At 43.3% G+C, this 12,329-nt stretch overlaps 2 protein-coding genes across 2 annotated transcripts; both read left to right on the forward strand.

Moving 5' to 3' along the window:
• Nucleotides 1-3,331: 3,331 nt before the first annotated feature.
• LOC120700918 lies at nucleotides 3,332-10,470 on the forward strand. The gene is made up of 3 exons (XM_039985116.1): nucleotides 3,332-3,484; nucleotides 6,031-6,394; nucleotides 6,491-10,470. Exons 1-3 carry the CDS (start codon nucleotides 3,332-3,334, stop codon nucleotides 7,036-7,038), a joined length of 1,065 nt encoding a protein of 354 aa, XP_039841050.1. The 3' UTR covers nucleotides 7,039-10,470.
• Nucleotides 7,102-8,308, forward strand: LOC120700919. Its single transcript, XM_039985117.1, has 3 exons — nucleotides 7,102-7,574; nucleotides 7,685-7,722; nucleotides 7,806-8,308. The coding sequence occupies exons 1-3, from the start codon at nucleotides 7,102-7,104 to the stop codon at nucleotides 8,306-8,308; spliced, it is 1,014 nt and encodes a 337-aa protein (XP_039841051.1).
• Nucleotides 10,471-12,329: the final 1,859 nt, after the last annotated feature.

Raw genomic sequence — 12,329 nt, forward strand, 5'->3', positions numbered from 1 at the left:
ATAGGTAATAAAGCTTGGTCTGCCTCGGACAGCAACTCTTTTGATTAGCTACTAATTGGTAATTACGGGTCCTGGATACGTATAAGAGGTGCGCCCATGGAGGTCACCAACCAAGAATTGAGACACATTTTGGTCGCCCAAATTTACTAATCACTCAACATCAATGATAGGAAATTAGAATACAAAGCATAAGAACCTGGAAAAAGATCCCTCAGCTACAAGATCGCAACAATCTACGGCCAAGAAAGCTCTACTACCTGCATAAATCATTGGTACTAATATAGGAAATCAATTGAAGTCATATGGGAGAAGAATAGAGGACACCTTGGGCTGGGGAATCAGAGCTCATCATTCCGAAGATATCCACACACTACTACAGATTCATTTTCACCCCCGGCTCTAAACCCATTTTCACCGCCGGCTTTTGAACCGGTGATGAAAATAGGTTATCACCACCAGTCCGTAATAGGGGCCGGCGGTGAAAATGTGGTTACCACTGTTACGGGCCGGCGGTGAAAATAGGTTTCCACTACCTATTCCAGCACCATTATCAAAATTAAACCGCATTTCACTAATTCCATACAATTCACATGGGTGCAGAGAATTGCTGCAAATCATTCTCATAATAACTACATTAAATCTCACATAGTAAACACATAGTAAATATAATTCACTCTCACAAAGTGTCACATGTTCATACACCTTTTACAAACCATGAGTCCATACACTGATTACAAACCACAATAGTCCTTACATCAAACATATAGTTGCACATGGGTGCACAACTGCTGTTGCATCCTTGTTGACACATTTTTGACGATGAGAATTGAATCATCCCAATCTTCCCATTATACCTATACATCACTTATTCAGGACAGGATAAAAGAACAAGCAGATTACAGGACATGCCATGATATGTAAATACAAAAAAAAAGTTCAAATGGATCTAAGTTGTAAGTTTTAAGCCAACGTTCATTGTTCAAGCATCATCAGTGTGTTACCAACAAATTAACTAAAGGCTAATGAAACAAGTAAACAATGATACTACACGACACCAAACTGGCTACTATCTATATATTGCCGTATCACACATGCCACATACATTCAGACGGAAACAGGCCAAGGATACTAAACAGCTAGCTTGTAAGAGGCAAGCAACGCCAACAGGTTATGGGGCCATACAACGCAGAACAGAACACATCACAGCAGGCTGAAGCTCTTGTTAGTGTTATACACACCTTATAGTTATCTCAAATCACATTATTCAGGCACTGCAAAACACTAACAATATTTAAATCTAAATACAGAATAATCTCAAAGTACTTGTTAGAAACCAATTTGAGTTGTATTATTGGTATGGAAACTGACAACAGAGATGATCTGCATAACAGGTTGCATGTATAAATTAGGACTGTTAGTAGAACATGGATCACCTTTCGGAGCAGTGGCTATATAGTAGAGGGATCCTGTGAGGGCTGCAGTGATGACTGCTGCGAATGTTTGAACAAATGGTACCAAAGGAGGAACAATTCCGCTCTGCATCGCATGGGTACAGTTTAATTTAGATGAATATTGGTGATATCACAAAACTCAGCTTCATCTCAGTTCAGCTGAAGGCATACCAGGGATGCAATCCCTCAGCTTCTTTCATGAGCTCTGTGTTCCTCAGGAAAATATCAGCTAATGCTTCCTACAAGTTCTGTGACTTTAATTTCTCAACAATAGGGTTGTGTCAATAGAGCGATTACACACGGTTAGTTTCAGTAGTACTATTTATGCTATGAATATGTAGCAAACATGCACAGATCTTTGAGAGCATACTGCAACTATAAGGTCAACGGACGGAGCCATGGTACGATGTAGATGCCCCGTCTGGGTAGTGGTGGTTAAGCGTTTGAACGTACTAACCACATGACGAGAATATAGTAATTGGTAAGCTTAAGTACTGGATTGCACCGAGGCCAGAACATACTCCCCACCATCTTTGAACTTTCTTCACATGCGGGTGTAGGAGTGGTCACGACCTGGCGCCGTACTGTGGTGTGAGGCTCTTGTAGTCGAGGGCAGTGGGCCTGTTCCGTAAAGCGGGAATTGTAGGGAAAAGTCGCGTGGGTGACTCGGTTCCCATGCGTGTGTTTAGGTTTGCCTTGCAAGGTTAAGAAACTCGATTCGAATCGTCCGCTTCTCGCGGCTAATGAGACTGCTTGACCCTTTTACCACACAGAGTAAGAAGTGGAACATGATGATAATAAATATTGTTGGATGATGAAAGATAATTATTTTCCACCATGTATATTATTGGATAGTTGCTCACTTAAAATGGTTAATTGAACTTGAATCTTGAGGCTAAAATGTGAAAGTAAGGACATACTCTTAGTTGCTTTTCGGCAAACAAACCCCTCAAGCCAAAATTTTTGCATGTCTAGATAGTGGGCTATGTATACCCATAGTCGGGTAAGTCTTGCTGGTATTAGTATACTCAGCCTTGCTTGTGGCTTCGTTTTCAGGTGATAGCATGGAGGACATGGTTGATGTCATGTACGGGCTTTATCGTGATGTCTTGCATCGTCGCTAGACTATCGTTTATTTTTCTGCTGCAGTTAAACTCTTATGAACTACTTTAAATTGAACTTCATGTACCTTCCTAAATTTCGAACTTGGTTTGTAATATTTCATTTATGAACTCTGTGATGTTTTGTGAAATGTTGTACTCTCTGGACTCACCTTCGTGTGAGTTGTATATAAGCTTTGGGTTTCGATTACAGCTCGGGTGGTTTCATCGGGACTTTACCCGACTGGACTGTTGGATTACTCAGTTTGAAGTGCGTGTTAGCCAGGATTACCTTTATGGTGATGGTTAGCGCAATTGAGCCAGATTAATTCGGGCGGTTCTACCACAGTAAGTCCACAATGAAATCCATGCTGATATCATCCTATTTCCATGATGGAATAGACAACGATTGGAGGGTTCCAACAACTTTCAAATGACTAGCCTTTACCCTTTACCCTCTGACAAGTGTCACACTCTGCAACATATTTAGCAATTTTTCTTTTCATTTGTGTTCATTAAAAATTTTGTTGAAGATCTTGGTACATTTTGGTGCTACCAGGATGGATGGAAAATTTAGAGAGATGTGCCTCGTCAAGAATTCATCTTCGGAGTTCCTGATTTTTAGGAACGACCAAGCGACTTTCAAACCACAAAATCCCCTTGTGATCTACCTGTAAATATTTGTATTTTCGTTCACCTTCTAACACTTTGTATTTGATAATTCCAACACCTTTATCATGTACTTGTGCCATGATGACTTGATCATAAAGGGTTGGTTCAATGGAGATATGGTTCAAAGTCCCTTCAGGAATAATCTCTAGATTTAGCTTCTGCATTTCAGCACATAATGTCTCATTGTATGATTCAACAGAGACAGTTATAGTGAACTTTACGGCTGAGAGCATCTGCTACCACATTGGTTTTGCCGGGATGGTAATGAACTTCAAGATCATAATCTTTAATTAGTTCCAGCCATCTTCTTTGCCTCATATTCAGATCACTCTGAGTGAAGATATATTTGAGACTCTTATGGTTAGTGTAGATGTTGCAATGAGTACTCATAAGATAGTATCTCCAAATCTTGAGAGCATGAATAACCACTGCTAGTTCAAGATCATGGGTTGGATAATTGTTTTCATGAGGACAGAGTGCTCGGGAAGCATAGGCAATAACTCGATTTTCTTGCATAAGAACATAGCCAAGACTAGTACCTAATGCATCACAATATACATCATACGACTTACTGTTATCAGGTTGAGCCAAGACTGGTGCTATGGTCAGATGTGCTCTTAAAGGTGTGTAAGGCTTCATTGAATTTCACAACCCAATTATATTTCACACCTTTACTAATTGAATGCCCATGCATTGCTACGGGTGCCACGGCGCCATGTTACTATTAAATGTTAGCAATATTGCTGTCTCAAAATTGAACCTCTGTGCAGTAGTTCCTGGGGAACTTGCAACAATTTCAAAATTTGGTTGTCAGTATCGTCAGAAAAGGAAGCAGGATCCATCAGGTGTTGCCTTGGTTTAGATAAACATGGTTCTCTTCATCTCACATACATCAATTCAATCCTAACCAAATAATTGGGCCTAGTTGTTTCATTGTTAACAGTTAGTCCTGCAACTGTCGATAGCTATGCTCTCGCGCAAGCAGAGCCGCTGAGGTTGAGCAGACGTTCACAACCTTTGGGGCTCGACTGCTCGGCACCGCTGCCAATCCGGGTAGGCATGTTGTTCATCAACCTGTGCCCTTGGACGTTATCATCGCGAGGTTCACTCGGCATTGACAGCCACACAGCATTGTGCCGGTTTGGCGCTGTTATCGTCCAACAGGATTGTTTTTCTTTTAGAATGCTACCTGCCCTTTCATTGACGAGCAGACCTGACCAGCTGCATAAAATTAATTTTTGAAACGTGAAACAATAGATAAAATAAAATCAAACCCTATCGAGGGTCAGATATATCTCTCAATCTTATATAGATTCTTCAGGAGGAACTATGTCAGACAGGATACACAGTAATCGGCATATGAGTTTAAAGAATAAATGAAACACTGAAGCTGCATGTCTATCTTGCTGCAAGCACACATGTATAAGCCTTACATTTGTCGGAGCCATGTGCAACATGAGATGTGAATCAATTATTTCGCCAAAAATAGATGTGTCGCATATTCACTGTCAACAGAAGAGGATAACAAACAAGTACGATCTTAACATGCCACACCAAACTGAACAAAGTGGGGACATAAAAGCCTTGACAGTACCTGCACCGAGTAGGGCATCGTTCGGTTGTCTCAGTTATGGTTCATGATATAGTGACTTGGATTCCCAGTCTCCACCCTGGAAAGTGAACTGATCAGATCAAAAGCATGCAATCTATAAACAAGGAAGCTCTTCAATCCTTCATTGGGAATCTAAACTGAGTAGATGATGTGTCGTCGTTGTCGTCCATCTCTGGACGAGTACCTCGTAATACCTTTAGTGAAAAACATTTGGTGCATTTAGTATTTTGTTTCAAAGGTTCAAGTACCTGAACTACTAAGAGTTCTATTATTGGTTTTATTGGATGGTAGCATAGGAATGAACATGAAAAATGTTTGTCATGATGGAAGGTTTAATACAGTCCCTTATAACATTCTCATTTGAAAGTATAGACTTCCCGATCTAAACAACTAATCGCTGCACTGATCCTTTTTTTATACAGAAAAGGAGGGCAAAAAGTGGAACAATCAAGAGCAGGGCATATGCAAAGAGTGAAACTATGATATCAAAGAAAGATTAATGCTTTTTTAAATAAGCACACTGAGGATTGCACTCAATGCAAACATATACTCGAAGAGTTCACCAGACAAATTTGGCACATGACTGTTAGCACTGACTACCTCTGTTACGCGGATACTCCCAGGAGGCGGCGTATCCATATCCGACACGTTTTGGATACGGATACGCCTCGGATACGTTTCCAGACGTATCCTGAAAATGCAGATACGTTTTGTGTTGGATACGTGTATCCAACACGTTTGGGCCACATGGGATATGGCCCAAACCATCAGTCAGCCCAATAGCCCACCCCAGGTCTGATTTTAGATGACTGGTACCCCCACCCCCGTGACCTAACAGCAGCCGCCGCAATCCTCGATTCCTCGTGCTCCCGTTCCTCCCTCCCGCCCGACCTCTTGTCGCCCTCTGGATCCGCTGGCCGCTGGCCGCCGGCGAGCTCCTTCCCCGGCAAAAATCGGTCGCCGGCGAGACCCTCCCTTCAAAACAAGTTCTTCCCTCACTGGACAGCTACCCCTCGGCCCTCGCCATGTTTTGCGCCATATGCTCTACAGCTCTAGTATTCTCTGCTCTGAATTGAATCCCCCTCTTCTCCTTTCTTTTCCTGTTAGATGGCACACAATGATGAACGTGCTGCAATAGAACTAGATGAGCAGCAACTGAAGAAGAATCCCTTGTGGAATCACGTTGTGCTTTTAGAGAAGGCTAGTTCTGGAGGTAATACTGTATGGAAATGCAAGTATTGCTCGCTTGAGTATAGGGGAAGTTACTCGAAGTTACTCGAGAGTAAAATCCCACTTGCTCCGGATTACTGGAGGTGGAATCAAGATATGTCCTAAAGTTACAAAGTCAGTCCTAGGCCAACTGAAGAATGAAGTTGCAAAGGCTGCAGATGACACTGATAAATCAAAGCCTAAAGATGTGCCATTGCCAGTAACAACGACCACTGCTGGTTTCAGCATGAAGAAGCGACCGAGAAGAGGTTCAGCACTTGAGAAAGCTTTTGACATGGAGACTCGCAATCAATTGGATGCAATGATTGCAAGATTGTTCTACTCTGGAGGTTTGCAACCTTGTACTGATTAAGTATTGAAATTGATAGTTATTAGTTGAAGAATTGAGTCCTGACTTTGGTTGTTTGTCTTGTGTTGTTGTGCAGCCTTATCTTTCAATATTGCAAGGAATCCCTACTACAGAGAGTCGTACAAGTTTGCAGCAAGCCACAGTCTGGATGGTTATTGTCCGCCTTCTTATGACAAGCTGAGAACAACTTTGCTTCAGCAAGAAAGGGCACATGTTGAGACCTTGCTGGATCGAACAAAGAGTGTTTGGCCTGAAAAGGGAGTCACCATATGTTATGATGGGTGGACTGATGTGCAGAGACGGCCACTCATTAACTTCATTGCTGTTTGTGAGACCTCACCAATGTTCTTGAGAGCCATCAATGCTTTTGGAGAAGAAAAGACAAAAGAGTATATTGCTGAGAAGCTGGTGGCTGTAGTAGAAGAAATTGGGCCAAAAAATGTGGTCCAAATCATCACAGATAATGCTGCGAACTGCAAAGGTGCGGGTCTTATTATTCAGCAAAAGTATGACAATATTTTCTGGACTCCTTGTGTTGTTCACACTCTCAATCTTACACTGAAAAACATTTGCGCTGCAAAACTGCCAAGAACTGAAGAAGAAGAGATAGTGTATGAGGAGTAGCATTGGATAACTTTAGTAGCTGGGGATGCTAGTATGATCAAGAATTATATAATGAACCATGGCATGAGGCTTTCTATGTTCAATGAGTTTAGCAAGCTGAAGTTACTTGCTGTTGCAGAAACACAATTTGCCTCAGTTATTGTTATGTTGAAGCGATTCTTAATGGTCAAGAGGGCTCTCCAGAGCATGGTGATTAGTGATGCATGGGAGACCTACAGAGAAGACAATTCAGGGCTGGCACGACATGTGAGAGAAAATTCTGAGCGGTGGTGGGAGAATGTAGCTTACATTGTTGATTTCACTGATCCCATTTATGAAATGCTACGTGTGGCTGACACGGACAAGCCTTGTCTTCACCTTATATATGAGATGTGGGACACAATGATAGAGAACGTAAAGAAAGTGATATATACCAAAGAAAAGAAGCAAGATGATGAGCAGTCCACCTTCTTCTCAATTGTTTTGGCCATATTGGTTGACCGCTGGACAAAAACCAACACTCCACTTCATTGTCTTGCACATTCTCTTAATCCAAGGTAAACACTCCATAGTCCATTCTACCAAGTCAGATTAGTAGACCACTTGTTTGTTTTTTGTTTGCCTATGCTGATTGTGATTGATATGCTGATCATACTTTTTTCCGTAGGTACTATCATGAGAAGTGGATCAATGAGCGTGCTGGACGTAACCCCCCCCCCCCCACAAGGACCTTGAGATTTCACAAATGAGAATGAAGTATTTCAGGAAATTCTTCCCTATTGCTCAAGAGCTCAATCAAGTGAAAGATGAGTATTCAAGATTTGCCACTTGCTCTGAAGAACTCAATGACTTTGACTCCATTTATGATCGATGGATACTTGATCCAGTAAAATGGTGGGCAAATCATGGACAGCCTATTCCCATGTTGCAAAAATTAGCTCTTAAATTACTCAACCAGCCAGCCTCGTCTTCCTATTGTGAAAGGAATTGGAGCACATATAGCTTCATCCACAGCATGAAAAGGAACAAGTTAACTCCTGAACGTGCTGAAGATTTAGTCTTTATACACAACAATTTAAGGCTGTTGTCAAGGAAGGCAGAAGAGTACAAGTCAGGACCGGCAAAGATGTGGGATGTTGGAGGAGATGGCTTTGAATCTCTATCTGGTATTGGCATTCTAGAAGTTGCTGATCTGTCGCTTGATGAACCCTTGATAGAGAGTGTGTCTTTTGAAGATGGGGGCGAGAGCGTGAGCGATGATATGGAGAACCCTGTTATGGAAGAAGACTAGGAGTCTTGCTGCTCTCTTGCCTTACTTTCCTATTTTTTCATCAATTAGTGGCTTGATGTCTTTCTTTCCGGTTTCAGTATAATGTATCTGACTATCTTTGAACTCTATTAAGTTAGTTATTCTCTAATTGTGGCCTACTGATGCCACTATGTTGCTGAATATTTATGTGATATTTATATATAATTATTAATTATTCTAGCCGTATCCCCGTATTGGTGTTTTTTGGGAAAGTGCGTATCCACGTATCCGATACCCGTACCGGTATCCGTGTAACATAGCTGACTACACACAAAGGACATCATATAAGCTTCAAATAATTTGGCACAGCATTAGCACTGAATCTCTATTAAATATTTCAGCTTAATGGGACAGTACATTTAGTTTTACATGCATCAGACCATTTGGCACAGTATACAGATTAGCATTGAACCTCTATAGGTCCGTGCCCATGCATTGCTACGGGATTACATCATCATCAAGCAAAATAAACTATAAAGTGAACCTACCAAGACGCCAAATAAATAGCACTTAGATTATATTAGCCCTCATTCTTTCTACTCCAACTTGCCACTCTTCCTGCTATCTAACCATAGTTAAGCCTTTAGTTATGGTTTCCAACTGGGCAGCATTTTTATGTTCTTATGGATGTATATCAGTACAAAATCATCCAAAGGAGGCTGTAACATTTCTCAATGATACTGGTTTGACAGAATAAAATACTACTCTATAAGACATTTCTTTGGCAGTTTACTACATGGGTCATTTTTTTTTCAAGATGCATCCAAGGTTTTCTCACCCACTAAACCAGAATCCATCCGGCTGCCTGGTAAATGTTGTGAGTGTATCCCATCATTCAAACGATAGCTCCATTTTGAAAAAGCAAACATCGACGTCATCACATCACTGACCATCGACTTCTTTGAGTTCAGTTACCATTGTAAGTGATCTTCTTTATCTGCACCGCAGCAGCAGCTCTCCGTAGGGTCCTCTTTGAAGCATCCAGCATTCAAGCTAAACTCAAAGAAGTCCATATGAATAAGAACTGAAACAGCAAGCAGCATGATTTCCAGAGCAAGATAGACCCAAAATTATCTGAACAATACATGAAATCCAAGATTAACTGAACAAACTAAAGATTTCAATTGCAACTACTTGTCATCTTGAATTTAGTATATGAGCGCTCAGTGATTCCAGGCAGCAGCGACAAGCTCATTAAATAACCAAAGTTCATACGAAATGAATCAAACAATTTCAGATTTTTTTCAGAATTAACAAACATGCTGTAACAGTGAATTTATAATTATCTTCTTGCAAAATTGATAAAATACTCAACTATGAGCATGTGATCATTCAGCTTTGTAAGAGATCTTGATGAAATACATCCATGGACTTGAAGATCAAATTGAATCTCCCAGCCTAGGCACACATTCGTTCAAAGCCACCACCTGCATACATATCAGTTTGACTCTTTAACTCATCAAAATGGAGTACAGAGTATAAAGCATCAAGATATCTAACCAGTAGCTAAATACTCCATTCTGCCGATATTAAAGAACTTGAGATGTCCATTTAGATTGCTATTAGAATAATTTAGCTGGTAGCTAAATACAACTTGTACCACAAACAATAATTTAGCTGGTAGAAAGACATCTTAATAAAAATAAGCCAGCAGGGCAACATTCAGCTAATAAGATTTGCTCTCTTCATCAACTCAAGGCAATTATAAAAACCTGGCTACACACGGTTTATGTGCAGTCGCATGAAACATAATTTGCTCTACCATTGGGGCCATGATCAAAGCAGCATTCTTTACCGTACCATTATGTCTCCGCACCAATTCTTCTAATAGCCTGTCAGGCAAATGTGAAGTTCATCACTACCCGGAATGCCATTGGGATCTCTGACTGGATCATATAATACCTGGCAAATTAAAAACAAGAACCAACACCTTCACTCCTCAGACTAATTAGTAGAAAACACTAATTCACATGACAGAGACTCATGCATACATTTTATTTAGAGAAAGGACTTAAGCATGCTGCTAAAAACGCTAGTTTATTGTTCAGAACACACACAAACGCTAGAGGTAGGTAGGCTAGCTGTAGCATATCCAAGTTCGTAGCTGTCTTGCACCCATTGCTCGGTGACGACCTTCTTCTTGTCCTTCCACGCCGCCGGGCACAGGGATCATCCTGCATTTAGTTTTTTTTAAGAGAGAGAGAGAGAGAGAGAGAGAGAGAGAGAGAGAGAGAGAGAGAGAGAGGCGCACCTGGGACTCAGAGAGCGCGGACGCTGGCGAAGAGGCGCGCGTCGGCGTTGGTGCGCCGCCGCCGTCTTCGATGACGTGCAGGGGCATGGCGTGATCGAAGAGGAGATTGGGGGTTAGGGTTCAGGGATTTGGGAATGGAGAATAGGATGGGATGGGGATTTGATTTCGTCATTCAAACGTTTTGCCATAGATCTCGAAGAGGAGAAGTAGTAGGAGGAGCGATTAGGTACCTTGTTCTCTGGTTTGGCCTCGAGGAGGCGGTCGATGGTGTTCTTGTTGGTGAAGGCATCTAACGCCATGGCTGTCTCCTCCCTGCCAGCGCGCAGAGTGGATCTGAGTGAATCGGCACTTGCCGCCGGTCGATTGAATTGGGATCGGCGCATGGTGCGCCGGAGATCTTGGGGGCAGAGGAAAGAAGGCGACGGCGGCACCGCGGCGAGGGCGGGTGGGCACCGGGGTCGGGTCGTGGGGCAGGGGTCAAGGATGCGGTGGCGGTGGCGGCGGTGTAGAGGCGGGGGTGGCCCCGGGGGGAGGAAGAGGAGGAGGCAGGGGCGGGTGCGCGCGCGGCGGACAGGATGTAGCGGCGCGGCGGAGAGGTAGCCGCTCCGGTGAGGCTAGAGGGGGGAAGCGAGGCGGCTGGGCCTTAGAGGGAGCAGGCGCCATGCGTGCGGCGGTGCCTGAGAGGATGTGCCGGCGGTGGAGCATAACCGGTGGGAACCGACCGGTCAAACCGGTCCGGTCCGGTTCCGGCTGGTACCCAACCGGCCAAAATTCAAATTTTAAATTTGAATTCAAAAAATGAAAAATTCCCAAAAAATTCCTAAAAATACTTCAAGGTGTGATGAATCTAATGGTGTCAAATTTTCTCAAAAATTCATTCATTTAGTATAGTTTGTGGGAATTTAAAGTTAAATCAAAAAAGAAAAAGAAAAAAAATGGACCGGCCCATGAAGGCCCACCGATCAAACCGGTCAAACCGGCCGGTAAACCGGTCAAACCGGCCGGTAAACCGGTTGCACGGGAGCTTTTGAATTTCAAACCGGTCAAACCGACCGGTAAAACGGTAAAACCGGCCGGTAGACCGGTCGGAACCGGTTGCATGGGAGTTTTTGAATTTATTTGAATTTGGATTTGAATTCAACCGGTTTCCACCGGTTACCGGCCTAACCGGTCCGGTAAACCGGTACCGGAGGGCGGCGGTTAGGCCGGTCCGGTCGGATTTTAAAACCTTGGCGGCGGCCGGGTGGAGTCGCGTGGAATACCGAGCGGTTTTTTTATCAAGCATACATGTATTACGAGTTAAGGAAACAGTACAAGGACGTGTACAAATACAAATATGCCGAACAGGAATACTGGGACAGCTGTCCTACCAAATTTTTAGAAAGAGCCACAAGAAAAACAGAAATTATAGCATGGTCCCTGGACCCTTTCCAAAAAGAAGCTTCAAGGAACCCCCTGCCGCCGCCGCCGAACCACGCCGACGCCGACCGCTGCCGCGCGAATCTAAGGCCGAAGAGAACTCCATCGCACAGAGGCTTTGAACGGACCGCAGAAGACACTCGCCGCCACGGGCGAGTTGAAGCCGGCACTGAAACTCCATCGGTCGGGGCCGCGCCCCAAGCACCCTTGGCCAAGGATCGAAGCTCGCCGATGACGACGGCCGCCGCCACGGGACGCTCGAGCTCGATCCATCCTCCTGCAAACCGCATCACCCGCAGCCTCTACCGCACCTTGAGAAGAGGAGATCGACTC

This window comes from Panicum virgatum, chromosome 3K, assembly GCF_016808335.1.
Source record: "Panicum virgatum strain AP13 chromosome 3K, P.virgatum_v5, whole genome shotgun sequence".
NCBI lineage: Eukaryota > Viridiplantae > Streptophyta > Magnoliopsida > Poales > Poaceae > Panicum > Panicum virgatum.

Coding starts and splice junctions, on each gene's coding strand:
- LOC120700918 (XM_039985116.1), top strand. CDS start 3,332: ATGGAGATATGGTTCAAAGTCCCTTCAGGAATAATCTCTAGATTTAGC. Junction 3,485..6,030: donor ACATTGGTTTTGCCGGGATG/GTAATGAACTTC, acceptor TTGTGCTTTTAG/AGAAGGCTAGTTCTGGAGGT. Junction 6,395..6,490: donor AAGATTGTTCTACTCTGGAG/GTTTGCAACCTT, acceptor GTTGTTGTGCAG/CCTTATCTTTCAATATTGCA.
- LOC120700919 (XM_039985117.1), top strand. CDS start 7,102: ATGAGGCTTTCTATGTTCAATGAGTTTAGCAAGCTGAAGTTACTTGCT. Junction 7,575..7,684: donor GCACATTCTCTTAATCCAAG/GTAAACACTCCA, acceptor TTTTTTCCGTAG/GTACTATCATGAGAAGTGGA. Junction 7,723..7,805: donor GATCAATGAGCGTGCTGGAC/GTAACCCCCCCC, acceptor CTATTGCTCAAG/AGCTCAATCAAGTGAAAGAT.